Raw genomic sequence first — 16,508 nt, forward strand, 5'->3', positions numbered from 1 at the left:
ATGTTAGTATAATTTGTTCAAAAATGGTAATAAATACATCCATGAAGCAAGAGAAATCATTGCACAATCTATTGTAACTTGTTCTCACCAGTACTGACAGTTAATCGTAGACCCAAGATCCAATGTAAAAGAAAAATAAAATATTCCAATATTACTTGGTTTAATTAAAGATATTCATTATACACATACCTTTTAATGGACCAACACTCCCAGTCAACATTATAAATAATCTGGGCCAACTACAGAGTAATATCCGTGAACAATTATCACAAAACTAAAACATGGATGGCTGTCAGTTGGTGGCAGAGTTCTTGCTTTCATAATAAATATAAAATCAATTTCCTGTTCTAGTTCCTATTCCAAGTTGAAAATGATATATCTGACTATGAATTCCAACTACCTTCATCCTTAGTTTTTTTCTTTTTTTTTAAGGAAGGGGGAGAGGAAAGAAACTTACGAGACCACCTAAGTCAATTCTTCCTCATTTGAGGACATTTGGATAGTAAAGGCTTCTACATAATATGCACATATGAGCTTGCCATTTTACTTTTTTTTTAAATGCAGTGATTTCCCCGTATCAAATGCTTCTCAAGTATTTCAGGAGTGTTCCAATAATTCCCACTGGAATTATGCCTTCTATAAATTCCTATTTGAAAGGTTTAGTACATCTGAAAGGCTATAGAAACCTTTTATTTAAAAAAATAATAATGTGCAATTTCAAAAGCTTTTTGTTCCCATTTCAGTCAAAAATAACTTCATATGTTTTCAATGAAATTCTGCAAATAATCAGAGACTAATGAGGACTCATTGATTTAACTAGTTCAGGGAGTCTGAGAAGGGAATGAGAATTTAAAGCAACCAAGTATTTCATTTAGAAGAGCAGCTAATGCGCAGGTATACTAAGGTCTCTTCACTGAGAAATGTAATCAGGACTTTTGTCTCAGGAGAGACTCTCATCCCCCTCTCTGTGTGCACATTCCTAACTCCCATTAACATTAACAGGCACCACACATGCACACCGAGGAGATGCCAGCATTGGTAGCGTGTATGCACGGCAGCTGTGGTGACTAAATAATCCATATGGCTCTGAAGAGAAGTTATGGTTTACTGGGTCTAGAGTCACAAATACAGTGATGGAATTCAGACACTAGACCCAAGCCTCAATATGAATGCTTTATCCAAACGCTCTCCTATCTAACCACATCCAGATTGTAGTCAGGTCAGGTTTTTGCAATAGTACCTCTAGCAATGGTTTATACAGGTAGAAGTCCCATGTCTGAGGAAACCTTAATTTTTTCATAGGCCCAGAGTTCAGGCCTCTTCCACATCCATCACTCCCATCCCAGTATTCATTCACACATTTCCCCACAAAATACAGAAAATCACATAGTACCTTTATAGATAGAAAATCAAGGGCCTGGCTTAAATCACAAAAGTCAGCAAAATCAGAATCAAGTATGGAACTCCACCTTCAACATGAAAATCAAATAATATGGTAATCTTACACAGCAAATACATGCTGAAATGTAAATTCCACAGGTTGTGTAAAGGGCAGAGTTTAACCAATACTTCTAATTGTTCCAGCTTTTAGGTACTGAAGTCAGTCAATGCTCATTTAGTATAGTTTCTTGAAGCCCAATTCAACAACTTCTTCCTTCTTTCCCTAGTGAAGAAAACATTCTCGTGAAGTTTAGTTTAGTGAAGACATAGATGCACACGCACACACAGGTTTACACTTCTGAAAAGAGGTGAGTGATAACGGTTCACCAGCCATGTTGTTGAAATCAAGCTTTAGGAAAAAAAGGACTAGATGACACAAAATTCTTAGCATACGTTCATATATAGCATGTACAATGAAAACTTAATATTCGTATCTCCAATTACGTCAATTAATAGTCAGAAAAATTCTGTAACATTACGTTGAAATAATCATAGGAGGGGGGAAAAAAATCCACCAATGTTCTAGAAGCTTCTCTAGACCTTTCAATCAATTTTATTTATATGCAAAACCAAGAGAAACTTAAAAAAAAAAAAAAAAAACAAAGCTCCTCCTGATGCTAAAGCTCTCAATTTACTGACAGGCAAATGGCTTCATGCTGCCACTTAATCTCATTTCTTGCATAATGCCCTCTAATTAGCATATCAAAGTGAATTAATACTTCTAGGGCATTAGCAATGGGGAAATCTGCTCCAGGCTCACAATAGCAGTTAAGAGAGAGCCAAGAAATCCTCAAAAACACCACAAACCACTTTGCATTGCAAAACTGTTCAATTTATTTATCCTCTCTCTCTAAACACTTACCGCACACTGTTTTACTACTGTTCACCAAACAAAATGATAATTGCCAAAGTTACCAGCATCTGTAATGCCTGTTTAGAATCTTAATTCAGATTATGTTGCAGATAATTTCTATATGCGACCATTTGTTCTATTATAAATGTTAATATAGAGACAGTGGAAATGTTGACATTCTCAATTAGTTAATTTGAATTTGAAATAAAATTTTATGGGATTTTAAAATTTATGAATTTTTTAATGTAAAAAGCCACCTGCTGGACTCTGATGCCTAAGAAATATGCTTTGAAAACTGATGTATCACATAAAACAAAACAAACAAACAAAAAATCATTTTGCCATAACATATGTTGAGTCTTCCAAATAATGGTTTAAACACTGGGAGGAATCGTCAGCATTAAAAGGATTACATTGTATACCAAGTCCTCATTAATATGATCACACAAAAAGGGTTATTGTTCAAAACAGCTTAACATTTTTAAAGCAGTTAAATTGAAGAAAACAAGTACAAAACTTTTAACAATTATTTTTATCCATAATTACTTTTAATTATGTTCAGTCCTAATCAGTGAGTCCAAAAAAAAAAAGAAAAACTGCTATGCCAATTCAACTTAACTCATTCTATCGCACCAATTTTTCTGCTAGACATATAGTGAAATTTAGTACCAAAGCAAACTAGTGTTACCATCAAAGACTACAAACATAGTTATAAAACATGTCTATAAAAAAATAATAAAGAACAGATTCTGGTTACTATTCTGCCTACAAAGGAGATCATTAGAATCAAGAGTTGAAGATTAATGAAATTTATTTTTTAATATGTTATGTCTGAAGGCGTAAAAAGATGGTTTACTTTTTCAGTGGCTCATTCAAGCATTACTTATTAATTTATTTGCTAAATATAACACTATCACCTAGCTGTGATAGCAATTTATTTGTTTAACTTCTATAACTTTGTAAAAAATCTGATAGACAAGTCTGAAAAACTTTGACCAACTTACACTAGATAATGCTGTAAATTATTTACTCTCTTCATGCTTACAGACTCAAATGGCCTAGTGAAGTAAAGCAAATGCTTGGAAAGGTCAACATGGGAGGGGGTATGCAAGCTTTGTTAGTCAGTTACTACCTAAATCATGCTGATCACACTGATAAATGGCTAAAACACAAGCCTGCTGAGAAAACAAATAAAACATTATTCTCGTAGTGTCAATATTGAAATAATAAACACCTAAAGATGTTCACATGTACATGAGCAAAGGAAAAATAGTCTAAAAATCCTTATTTAACTTGATGTGTTTCATGCTGATGTGTTAAGTATTTATTCTGAATAGATAACTCAATGGTATGAGTATAAAATAAAGTGATGAATGATTTAAAGTGTGGTTCATGAAATGCGCTTTCAGTTCTTTATAGCCATACTTCATATAACTTCATCCTATACAATGCCACCATAAAGTATCAAAATATAAATAGTTTAAATAGGATGTTAAACTTAAATCAGTCTTGGAAGTAGCCTTTTACAAAATTGATAAATTGAAATCTAAAAGTACAAGCAAAATTAATTAAAAGGAAAAGGACCATAGTATAAAAGATATACACAGATATATTTTATAAAAGTCGATGTACCCTTTGGAGCAAGTCAGGGCTTCCTTTGCCACTGTACTAATATAGTTGGGATTTGGAATAAAATTATGTAAATTAATGTAATAAAATAACACAGTAAAGTCTCAAATAGAATACTAAACCTACACAAATCTCTAATAAAATGAAGTCCACTAAAACTAACGCATGACAGAATTACTTGCACAGATCAAGTTAGTATTGACAAGAGGATTCGATATATTTTTATTGAGAAGAAAAAAAATCCAAGAAAAGGATTGGAAGACAGGCCCATATCTTTAAGATAATATCTACCTATACTTTATGTCACGTAGTTCTAAACCGGTATGGTAGTAAGATTTTTTCCTAGGTTTTCTACAAATATATTGCATGTTTTATCTCATAAAGATGGGAGAGGAACGGGAAAGAAAATTAGAGAAACACCAATCTCTTACATCCTCCCTTAAAACTCCTAAAACACCTCCAGTAAGTTATGCAAATCTATAAAAATAGAAAAAAAGATTTAAAATATTCTTAAATTGTTTTAAGGGAAAATTTGTGATAAAGCAATATAATTTATGACATTTCCAAGATACACTGACTTTGTATTTTTTCCTGCTTAATCATTTAATATTTCCAATGTAAATAAGATATAATGTCTGCCTAAAACTGATAGGAAATTTAAACTGTTAAAGTTCCATTAAAATTTGCTTCAAAATAATTTTGAAAGAGTGGGAATTACAGAGAAAACAAGATTGGCCAAGTGTTGCTAAATGCTGAAGGTGAGTGATGAACTCATGGGGGTTCAAGTTTCTCTTCTCTCTACATGCTTTTACGTTTGAAACTGTCCATAAGAAAAAGTTTTTTATAAATAGAAAATAAGTTCATTAAAACAAAAAATGAATCATGTGTGAGACAGCGCATTTATTTTTAAAACTTTGGAACAAATAACAATAGTTATATTGGAAATACTGCAAGAGCAACTTAGAATGTACGCTATAAAACAACATTTAGACTCACATATAACAATTTTCATCTCTCTAGTTAAATTTTCACTTGATGGAATGTTTGGTTTTTACACATTGGGAATTAAAGAATTACATGGAACTGTACAAAGAAAAATGAACAAATTTTTATATTGAAGTATATAAAAAAGAAAACAGACCAGAAAAAGAAGACTTCAATGAGTCTCTAAACCTTTAGGGCCAGAATTAAATAGAAAAGTGTTGACTGAGAGTACCACCCTGTCCGTCTGAAAGCTAGTCACATTTATAACAGAAAAGATAAAAGGTTTAATCAAATCTATATCATATTCTAAATGCATATAAAAATTCACTTACAAGCTACGTTCTTGATCCAGTTTTGATATCTAAAATTCTTATGACTCTTTCTAGGCAGGGTTCCTTTAAAAGTAAAGCATTTTTAATAGCCATTTTCTTCTTCTGCTTAAACATAAAAAATACTTCAACCAGCCCAACCAGCCAAGCAGGCCTTTCTCTTCCCCTGCGGACACCTCCTGCAGTAGAGAAGTTCATTAAGTTTTATGATCTTCCCAAGTCAGTCCTTCTTATAAGCCTCACAAAGGCCACAAATCTGGCAAACCATCATGTATGCCATTAGACATTACTAGTAAATGAACGCTATTTAGAGTTTGTGGTGGCAATAAATCAGAGTTTGGTTGGCAGCTATCAACATGGAGTATTTTAACCTACCATTTAGAAAGGAAAAGGCTGTGTTGATTTTTTTTTTAAATACACAACATTTTTTCACAATATGATTCAGATTATAGATTAAAATGTTGGATTTTCATTAAAAAAATTTTAAAAACATTTCTTTCTCAAAAAGAATCATTTCCTTCATTCAAACTCTCATAATTAAGGGCATTGGAAATAAGGCAGATTTGTGAGGATGGAATATTTCACAAAGGAAAGAACTTCAACAATCAGGAGTAAGCTGGCCAAAAAGATGTGGGGGAACGCACTAAAAGAAGTATGTAGATGAGGCAACCCCATAGCATCAAGATATTTAATAAGAGATGAGTGGTAAAAGATGGCTAAAACAAATCAAGAGAAAAATCTTAACATATCAACAATTATCTCACTGGTTGCTTACTTAGTTTAAAATGGACAAATATCTTGATTTTAAAGCCTAAAACTTTTCAGTTGCTTTCAAAATGCATAAGTATCACAATTCAACAATGAGAGGCAACGTTTCTGCCCAAAAGCAATTGTATGATGAATTTTACAAAAGAATATATTTTAAGGAGAAAGCAAGCATCTCACAGTAAAAGTATACTTTCCCGACCTCTGAACAAGAAAATAATATAATTGTGGTAGATTACCCATTTATCTGTCAGAAGGGAAAAATACCTTTTTATATTTGGTAGGAGGGAAAAAAGATGTTTTTCCAAACTAAATCCCTCATGTGCATCAGAACTGGCAGTGTTCACTGCCTGACCAGAAACCTCAAAATCTACTTGGCAGATCTAAAAACACACGGAATTTTTTAAAAAATGATTTTGTCTCATTTTTAGAAGAAGCACAATTGAAATGACATTTTCCACTGAAGTGAGTTCCCCCACCCCCCCGCACCTCCCCACCAGTGAACTCCCTACCCCTCCATACCCCTCCAGTACGCAGAATAGAGTCATCACATAATGTTCCCGGTTTCTATTACAAATGACTAGGTAAACTTTCTCTAGATTATAGAGAATTAATCTTTGGATATTATATTATTAGGTTAAATGAAATGATCTCCAGAAAAAGCATTATGCAATATACATATGTTCTACAATGCTTATTTTATAAGTTCATGATGTTTCCAAAGCACTGTGGACTGTGGGAAGAGATGGGGCGGGGGGTGGGGGGGGGAGGCCTGGAATTTGCTGCCCCGCTTTCTTTGCTTTGGTAACACTAATGTCTACACAGCTGTTTTATTTCAAATCGTGGATTCTGAGTCCAGCGTCCCTGTCTCCTTCTAAGACTAGTTTTGGAGGGTGAGGTGGAGCTATGAGTCGTAGGGGAAAAAGAAGAGAAGAGCAAGAGCTTCACCTCCATCAATCATTCGGTACTTAAACCCTGTCCCTCTCCAGCTTAGAGAGGCTGGCAGGAAGATGCCTCTGCCCAGACAGCCGCCTTTACTCTTTGTCGGCTGCTGGCTTTTTACAAAAGAGATAACGTGCAAACTTGGATCCGGTGGCCAAAGCACAAAAAGAGGATCTAATTTACAAGTTATCACTGGAAGCCTCAGAAACAATTTTCAAAACACAAAAATTTCCTTTGTCAGCTACCTCTTGCTTCTTCAATAGCAAGAGCCCTACCAAAGCTCTCTGCCAGTAATCCCAGACTCTGAAAAGACTTGTTTCTTTTTCGTAACTCACCTTTGACATGAGGTTGACTATACTTTCCTTTCAGAATGGTGTAACTAAGTCTTGTGCAAATAAGCAACCAGAGGACTTATGCTTCCTAATTGCATTCTGCCTGCTGCTAAATGTCTAAACAAGAAAAGCAGCTTGCTGGGTTTGTTCTCAAGCTGGCTAGGCCAAAACTTTAAAAAGGCAAAAAAATAAATACAAATCATGAGGAGGGGGTGAGCAGGGAAGAATATCAATCCCCTCTCCTAGTAATATAATGCCGTATAAAGTTGAATCAATCTTAATATTCACAACATAGTCAATACCCCAGTGCTTAGCTGTCAGCAGAAACTGAAGTGGAGCCCTGATAGCAAGAAAACCCTCGGACATTAAGCAATATAATTTACTGAGAATTACACATTTCAGGCTTCTAAACTAAGAATCTTCAAGATTTAATGCTTGATGTCTTATTTTATAGTCAGATAAAAATTATCTACCGTTTTAAATCACAATACTTTCTAAAGGTAGGTAAAACACAACAGAGTAAAAGTTAGTAATTTAAAAGGCCTATGGTTTTCAAAATATAAACTACATCTTAAAAAGAATTACTTAACATTAAGAGACCATGCACACTACGTGAATGAAATACAGAAAATGTACTCTTTAAGGTTCTCAATGTTTCCTGTTAATTACGGTTTTAGCATATATTTTAATAGACAGCAATAACCCATCATCTTTTCTTGATTACTTTTAGGATCACAATAGCATTGCAGAGGGAAAAATCTGTTTAAAAGGAGGGCAACTCTCCTATCAACTAACGATTATATGCACTATGCTCTTATTTGCACACACAATTTAAACACAATCACATTTAACTTATCAAATAGCATCACTTGGATATTGCCATATCCTGGACTTCAACTTTCTCTTCTTTGCCTCAACTTAAAAAATGGCAACTACAAAAAAAAAGGCAACTTTTTAATACTATCTAGCCAATGCTCACCAAAAAAAATAAAAATAAATCAACAGTAAGCCTTGTTTAATGCACTTATTTGCCAAACAGAGGGCAGATAATGCCAGATACAAATTAAAACATGTAGAATAAATCTCTAATTCCACTGGAGTTGCTACTATCACCTCAAGACTAAAATATCTTCGATTTTAAAAAGTCTAACCAGAAAATCAAATCGAAATGAATTGCCAGAAATTTGTCTAATATGTATTTGTAGTTTTCATTCCAGCACTTCTGCAAACGCTGTCTTCTCATAGATTCCCCTGCCTCGAACACTTGGAAAAACTGTTTAACCTGCATCTGTGGACCTTTTTCTACTTTATAAAATATATCAAGCATATTTACAACGTAATGACTTCAAGCATAAAATTTAATGAAAAGTATTAACCGATGTAATACATTGTTTATGCCTAAACACATCATTACCCTTCCTCGCTTTCTGAAAAGTAGTCTTGCCAACTGAAACACGAATTCAAACATGCTACTGGGGTCTGTTCAGTTGCATCTATTCTTCTCTCTGCAGAGCCGAAGCTCACGGCTGTCTAAGTCAAACAAAGTTCGGGCGATGCTTCTCCCGGGGACTCGGTCCCTGGCATCCAGCCTCCCGTGGCTCCTTTTAAAAACTGACATACAAACAAGGCGCAAGGAGCGGGAGAGCGCAGCTGGCGCTCCGGGCCCTCCCCGCCTGCAGCCAGGGGCGGCCGCCTGGGGACAGCGACCCAGCCCCGTCCGCATCTACACTTCATCCCACACCAGGAGCGGAATTCGGAAACCGACTCCAGATTTATGGCAGTTTTTTCTCAAGATCAGGAGGTGGGAAGGAGAGAATGATCAAAGATGGCGGTGCCCAAAAGCAGCAGCTCTCAAGTGGAGAGTCGAAGGAGTCGCTCCGACCCCACCTCGGGGGGCTCCCGGCCCACCGCGGGGCGCAGCGTTCTTACCTGTTTTCTCTTTGATCTCACACAGGACGCTGAAGAGCGCGGGTTTCATTCTGTGACAGTTCAGGGCATGTTTCCTAAAAAAAAAAAAAAAAAAATTGCAAAACACAAAGGTATTAGCATCACCTATGGAATAATATGGCGCCTTCCTTGAAGTTAGCCCCAAGATTGAATTGCGGCCCCCGCTTTTGCAAGGCTCCGCGGCAAGTCAGCAGAAACTCAAGTTGACTAGGAAGCGACAGCCGGCGAGCTCCAGCGGCCAAAGCGCCAGCCCGAGCGACGTGCGATCCATCTGCCAGGCAGGCAGCAGCCTCGGCGATCGCGGGGCGCGAACCCGCGCGGGGAGCCTCGATCCCGGGGCAGGCGGCGGCCCCCCGGGGGAGGGGACAGCGCGGAGGGGCTCCCGCGACCGCCCTCCGCAGGGGGTGCCGGCGCGGCGCGGGCGGGCGGGCGGCCGAGCGCGGCCGACGGGCGGTGACAGCTCGGCAAAGTTTGCGAGGCGGCCCTCCCTCGCCGAGAACTTGGCCGCCCGCACCCGGCCCCGCCGGGGAGCCGCCCCGCACCCCGCGCCCGCGTCGGGCCCGAGGTCGTCCCGCGGCCAGGCGGCCCGGCGCCGCGCCTGCGGGCCCGGGGAGAAAGTTGCACTTTCCTCGAGCGCGGCCCGGGGCCCTCTCGGGGCGGCGTGCGCGGGGCCCCGGCGGGAGGTTTGAATCCGTGGACGGGGCCGGGCTGCCAGCGGGCCCGACCCGGGGGAGAGAAACCCACCCCATCTGCGCCACCCCAAGTCCGTCCCGAGCCCCGGCAGTAACTTTGCCGACTCCCGCCCGCGTCCAGGGGCGCGGGCAGGTCCCCCCGGGGCCGGGGCGGGCGGCCGGCCGATTTTCGGAGAAAGTTCCCCGCCCGGGGCTGAGGCCCCTGCCCGGGCGCCACCCCGGGCCCCGGCTCGGCCGCGGGCCCGGCTCCTGCACGCACACAAAAGATGCTTAACGAGACGACACCAACTTTGCTTGCGCCTCGTCCAAGCTCTGGTCCGTGATGGTCATGATCTGGTGGAGGATGTCGCCGATGTCCTGCTTCCTGCCGTCGCCGTCCGCCCCTTCGTGGCCGTGCGGGGGAGGCGGCAGGGCCATGCCCCCCTGCACCGAGTGGCCGGCCAGGTTCACCCCGGCCAGAGTCTGCAGCATCCTGGATTGATCGTCCATCCCGCCGCGCGCGGGCGGGAGCGGGCGGCGGCGGCGGCGGAGGCGAAGGCTGAGGCGGCGGCGGCGGCGGCGGCGACGACGAGGGAGGAGAAGAAAGAGGGGGAGGGGGAGGGGGAGTCGGCCGCGCGCTCCCCGCCCGCGCGGGGAGGGGGCGGCCCGGCCGGCGGGGCCCGCGGCTGAGGCGGCGCGGACGGGCGCCCGGCTCCGGCTTCCGCCGCCGCCGAGGCTGGGGAGAAGCGGCGGGCGGAAGCGCCGGGCTCCGCGGCGGTGGCGCAGGCGGAGGCAGCGGCGCCCGCTGCCCTCACGCGGCCGCCGGGCCGCCTCCTCGCCGCCGCGCGCCCAGCCGGGCGGCCCCGCGCAACTTGCTCCTCAGCGCCGGCCGAGTTGCCGGGACGCCCGCCGCCCCCCGCGCCGGCCCGCGCGCCCCCCTCCCTCGGCTGCCGCCGCCGCCGCCGCCGCCTCCGCCGCCTCAGCCGGGCGGGATCCAAGCCCCGGCGGCCCCGGGGGAGGGAGCGGCGGCGGAGGCGGAGGCCGGCGGGCGGGCCGAGGGGCGCGAGGGGGGCTGAGGAGGAAAGTTTGGGAGCGGGCGCGCCGGCGCGGCGGGAGCGCGGAGCCCGAAGGAGGGCCCCGGCGGGCCGCGCGCCGGGCGGACAGCAGATTGATGGGGCGGGGGAAGTCGCCGCCGCCGCTGCCGGAGCCGCGCACCCTGCCAGCAGCCGCCGCGGACCGGGCTCGAAGGCCGCTCGGCTGAGGGATTGACAGGCTGCCAGTGCCACTCACTCACTGCGGCCCTTGCGCCCGGGGGGAGGGGCGGGGGCGAGCGCAAGGGCGGGGGAGCGCTCTGCACGCCCCGCCCCCGGGGGCGGTGCGCGCGCTCATTGGCACTTGCGCCTCCCGCCGCCGCCGCTGGCACCGCCCCCCGGACTTGGGGCCCGCCCCCTCTGGCCTCTGATCCCCGGCGCAGGGAAGCGCGCCACAGGATTCTGACGCCTCGTCGCGTCCTCGCTCCACGGGATGGGCCGCCCGAACCGCAAACGTTGTGACCGCACCCCGGCTCCCGCTGCCTAGCGTTCGCAGTCATGGGTGCGAGGAGTTGTGTATGGGACACGGGGCAACTCGCTCCAGAGCCAACCATGTGCTTCCCCGCGGCGCCGTGAGCTTCACGCCTTGGCCGGCGCCTGGTACACTTTCCCGCTCTTCCCGTCAGGAGGTGGTACTCTCAGGGTACCAGGCCGCCGGTCCCCGGCCAATCGCATCGCGCCTGGAGCCGAATGGGGCGGGACCGAGGCAAGAAAGGGCGGTCCCAATTGGAGCGTTCGAAATGTCCTGGGCAGAGGCGGGGACGCAGTGGATGGTGACCCCGCCTCCCTCGCGATCACCATAGTAACCGAGAGGGCGCTGCTCTGAGTTGGCGCCCGCGCTTGGACCTTGCTCTGTCCCTCAAGGGGTGACCAGGTAAGGTAAGAGCCCGTTGTCCCTCGTGTTTGAAGTCTGCGCTGAGCGGATCTGACTGCCATACACTTTCCCTTGAAAGGGGCGCATAGGAAAATGAGTCAGAGAGAAGTGGATCTGGGAGGAGGGAAACGGCCTGACATCCAGGACTAATGCAAGGTTTACAACTCTACACATTCTGCAATTTCTGGCAATCCAGGGACTACTCCTTTGGCGGCGTTTGCTTTTAGTTGCCTCCAGATAGACCAAAGCTGCAAAACGAGCTCTTTGTTACAAAGATGTGTTGGTTTAGGGATAGGCTGGATTTCACTTGTCAACTTACCCCATCACCGCAAGTCCTTTACAGTTGGTGACTCCAGCCACAGATTTTCGTATCTCTAACACCTCTTCTTCCATTGTACTCTGAAGGCTCACATTGTTTGAGGGTCTAGATTTCCACCTCTTGTGGACACTTGATCTTTCTCTTACCTGATTTCCCAGACAGGGCTTCAACATGCTTTCTCCGTTTTAGATTCAAGGAGATCACCCCAGATGGGTCACTCACTTAGGTGGTTCTGAAAAGTCTTCTTGTTCCTTGCCCAAACTCAGTAAGCTGTCTTACCTGAAACCAAAAATAGGGGTATGAGATATGAAAAATGGCTCTTACTCTGCAGGGTTTAATGTAGGACAAGCAGTTCTTTACATGCCAGATGGATTCTTGGAATGAAGCAGGCTACTCGGTTCCAGGTTCTTTCCTTCATATGTTGTGTGTACTTTTAAATACTCCCCACTGCAAAGCTAATAGCTAACCTTACAGTTAGGCAAGCTAAAATCTTTACAAACTGCGCAGCTGCCGGCGAGAGAGTTCCAAACAATCCACTCGGCTTACTTACTTCCAAAGAAGAAGCCCCCTCATGTTCATTAATATTCCCTGCTCTTCTATAGCCCATTTATGTGTCAAGTTTCTGATTCTTCTTTCAAGCCTCCATTATGGGTTATTCATAGTCATCATTGATTGGGCTTTCTCTTTATTCTTAACTTGTTTTTCAAAGCTGTCACCACATCCTTTACGTTTTTGCATAAAGGAGCAAGAGCAAGCATCCAATCTTTCATAATTCTCAAACATTGAAGATGTAAAACCACGGAATTCTAGCTGGAAGATGCCTTAAGCTCCAGATTCCTTCCAGCTCTAAAATTCAATGATCCTGTGACTCACTGTCAGGCCTCCTCCCTGCCCTTCTTCTAGGCTCATAATCTTGACTAATCAGTCATGAGGATGAGGCTAATTAGCAATGGGGATTTATGGTTATTTCTAGCCCACTCCAAACAATGAGTTATGTAAGCAAGGCAACATATATAAAAATGTAAATAAAATTAAAGAAACACTTAAGCAAATAAAGGCAATTGGGAACTATGGGCTATGTAAACAAACTGGAACATAAAAACATAAATTAGAATTAAGAAAACAGTTAAGCAAATGCCAGCAATTAAGAATAAAACAACTTGTTAAGTGTCTAACACCCACAGCTATTTTATGGCTCACACCTCTAAACCCGTGGTCATTCAGTGATGTGGAAACTTGGGACCACAATTCTGCATTAAGTGATTGGATTAGATGACCTTCTGCTTGGGAGGCGTCTCTTTGGGTTATTATCAATGTGAGTTGCAGTAAAAGCCAGAGGGTCCTAGCGAGGATTCCCTCACAGGCTCATTGACAACCGCCATTGATTTAAAGCATAAATTCTTTTAGATTGGTTTCCAAGCCCCAATAAACACATGCTCCAAGATCTCTTGCGCTTTTACCAGTTTCTCAGGTAAGATGTTGCCTTGTCTCTGCTCAGCAATCTGAGTCCCATGGTCGGTGCCTTCACAGATAATAGAATAGAACCTCCCTAAGTACCTGAATCCATCTTTGCTGTTTCTAAGGCAGCGATTATTAAAAAGTCAAGGGAAATGTAATTTACTTTTGGTGAGTGTACATTCAGGTAAAGTTCACAATGACAAAGTGGTGAAAACCAAGTAGGGGCTCTCTCATATCCATCCCTTTCCATGGGTTTATATTAACATCACCATTGCTTCTGTCATCAATGTGGTGGTCATCACAGCAGATGCCATTGTCGAGCTTTCTCTCAGGTTGGGACTGTGCTCTATGTTCCCCTTATTTCGTCTTATTTCAGTCTTACAACAGCCTTATCTAGGTGAGTTTATTATTAAATAAGGAAACAGAAGGAGAAAACGAAAAGGAACTTACACAAGACCACAAAGCCAGTAAGTATTGGGCCATGAATTCAAATCTCGATCTGTGTGGCTCCAAAGCCCACCCTATAAACACTGTGTGAAAGGGTCATTTAATCAAGATTACTAGGTAAAAATCACGAGGGCTTAACAGGTAAACTGCAAATTAGTGGAAATAAGTAACTAGGTATTTAATAAAAAGAGGATAAACAACTCCTCTAGAGGAATCCTAGTCTCACTCAGCCAAAGAGGGAAATGTCTTCATTTGACATTGACATAGACTCAAGCCTAGCCAGGCCATCCTTTATGGCCATCTAGGACCGCGCCTCCCTCGTGCTTTCCTGCCATGTCTGCCTTCACTGGTCTTTATCTGCTCTAAACTATCTCAGAACATATTGCCTATAATATATAATTTACCACCATACTAGATAGTCCTGTGTTGTTTGTTCTCAATTCACCTGTTAGTTTTCTCATCTAGTTCAGAAGCACATTAAGGGCAGGGTATTTTGAAATGTGACTATAACGTGACTGATTTGGCTTTTTAAAAACTCCAAATTTAGACATCTAAGAAAGAGTTAAACCTTCCAAGTTGTTACTTTGGGGAAACAGACTAAATACTTATTCCCAAACATGTCATCTCTCCATCACTGTAGGAGAGACTCTTTAGAAGTGGTCTTTACGGTTGATAGCATATGTGACATGTGACAAATCCTCATCTGCTGAGGATGTATTTGATTGAGCAACCAAAGGATCAGTGAGATAACAGTGCACTCTTCTATGGTGAGGTCCTTAAAAGAGAATATTTATTAGAATACATAACTTCTAGAAGATTTGATAGAAAGGTGCATCTCTTACGTTCTTTCATTCCTCATCACACCTACTACAGTGCAGACTCATACGTAGTAGGCACTTGGAGCCCACACCGTCAGTTGCATGCCTCTCGTTCACTGGCCCACCTCTTTCTATGCTGATACCCAGATTTTATTCCAAGGACAATGTGCTCAGTCTCAGTCAAGGGCTAAGTCGACTATGAACATCCTGTCCCCTGCTGTCTGAGCCTGTCAGGGGGGAGAGATGACTTTCCTAATTAAAAAAAGGACCGACATGGCTTTTCTCTCCTTCCTTCTGCTTCTTTCCATCTCTGAACATAGTTCTGATTCTGGAGTGGTAATGGCAGCCATCTTGTGATAATGTGGTGACGATATGAGGATAAAAATCAACATGTTTTAGTGGTTTATCTCTGTAGTCTTCCTCCCCAAAATCCATAATCCCAGTCTAATCATGAGAAAAACATTAAACAAATCCCAGTTGAGGAACGTTCCACAAAACACCTGACTAGTACTCCTCAAAACTGTCAAGGTCATCAAAAACAAGAAATATCTGAAAAACTATCGCAAACAAGAAGACTCTAAGGTGATATGATGACTAAATATAAAGCAGTATCCTGGATTGGATTCTGGAACAGAAAAAGGACATTAGGTAAAAACTAAGGAAATCTGAATAAAGTATGGATTTTTAGTTTATAACAATATATCACTGTTGGTTCATTAATTGCAACAAATGTGTCATATTAATGTAAGATGTTAATAATAGGGGAAACCGGGTGGGAAGTATCTGAGAACTCTCAGTACCATTTTCTCATTTTTTCTGTAAATATTCTAAAATAAAATGTTTATTAAAAACATGGGACCGGCACAGTGGCGCAGCAGTTAAGTGCGCACGTTCCGCTTCGGGTAGCCCAGGGTTCGCAGTTCGGATCCCAGGTGTGGACATGGCACCACTTGGCAAGCCAGCTGTGGTAGGCATCCCACATATAAAGTAGAGGAAAATGGGCACGGACATTAGTTCAGGGCCAGTCTTCCTCAGCAAAAAAAGAGGAGGATTGGCAGCAGATGTTAGCTCAGGGCTGATCTTCCTCAAAAAAAAAAAAAAATAACAGGCTGGCCCCATGGCTGAGTGGTTAAGTTCACGCACCCCACTTCGGCAGCCTGGGGTTTCACTGATCCAGATCCTGGGCATGGACCTAGCACTGCTCATCAAGCTGTGCTGAGGATACATACCGTATAGCAGAGCTAGAGGGACCTACAACTAGAATATACAACTATGTACTGGGGGGCTTTGGGGAGAATAAGAAGACAAAAAAAAAAAAAAAAGATTGGCAACAGATGTTAGCTCAGGGCCAATCTTTAAAAAAAAATAAGGGAGGCTGGCTCCAAGTACCTGCTATGTATGAGTCTTCACTGTAGTCGGTGCAATGAAGAGTGAAAGAACATAAGAGATGGCGTATAAGGGGTGGTATAGTAGTTAAGTTCACACGCTCCACTTCCACGGCCCAGGGTTTGTGAGTTCGGATCCTGGGCACAGACCTAAACACTGCTCATCAAGCCATGCTGTGGCAGTGTCCCATATGCAAAATAGAGGAAGATGGGCACAAATGTTA

At 43.3% G+C, this 16,508-nt stretch overlaps 1 protein-coding gene across 4 annotated transcripts in view; it reads right to left on the reverse strand.

Annotated features, from left to right (window-relative positions):
• Positions 1–10,425, reverse strand: part of PBX3 (PBX homeobox 3) — a 202,680-nt gene extending 192,255 nt beyond the window's left edge. Inside the window, exons 1-2 of one of the 4 annotated variants that reach the window (XM_044778756.2) lie at positions 10,203–10,425; positions 9,204–9,277 (exon numbers count right to left, since the gene is read on the reverse strand). In XM_044778756.2, coding sequence (XP_044634691.1) covers positions 9,204–9,277; positions 10,203–10,402 — 274 coding nt within the window. In that variant the 5' untranslated portion in view covers positions 10,403–10,425. Of the gene's footprint in view, positions 1–8,688; positions 8,784–9,203; positions 9,278–10,202 lie in introns of those variants that run through there. The other 3 variants (XM_044778755.2, XM_044778757.2, XM_070518745.1) reach the window with 3 other exon arrangements.
• Between the last annotated feature and the right edge of the window lie 6,083 nt (positions 10,426–16,508).

This window comes from Equus asinus, chromosome 10, assembly GCF_041296235.1.
Source record: "Equus asinus isolate D_3611 breed Donkey chromosome 10, EquAss-T2T_v2, whole genome shotgun sequence".
NCBI classification, from domain to species: domain Eukaryota; kingdom Metazoa; phylum Chordata; class Mammalia; order Perissodactyla; family Equidae; genus Equus; species Equus asinus.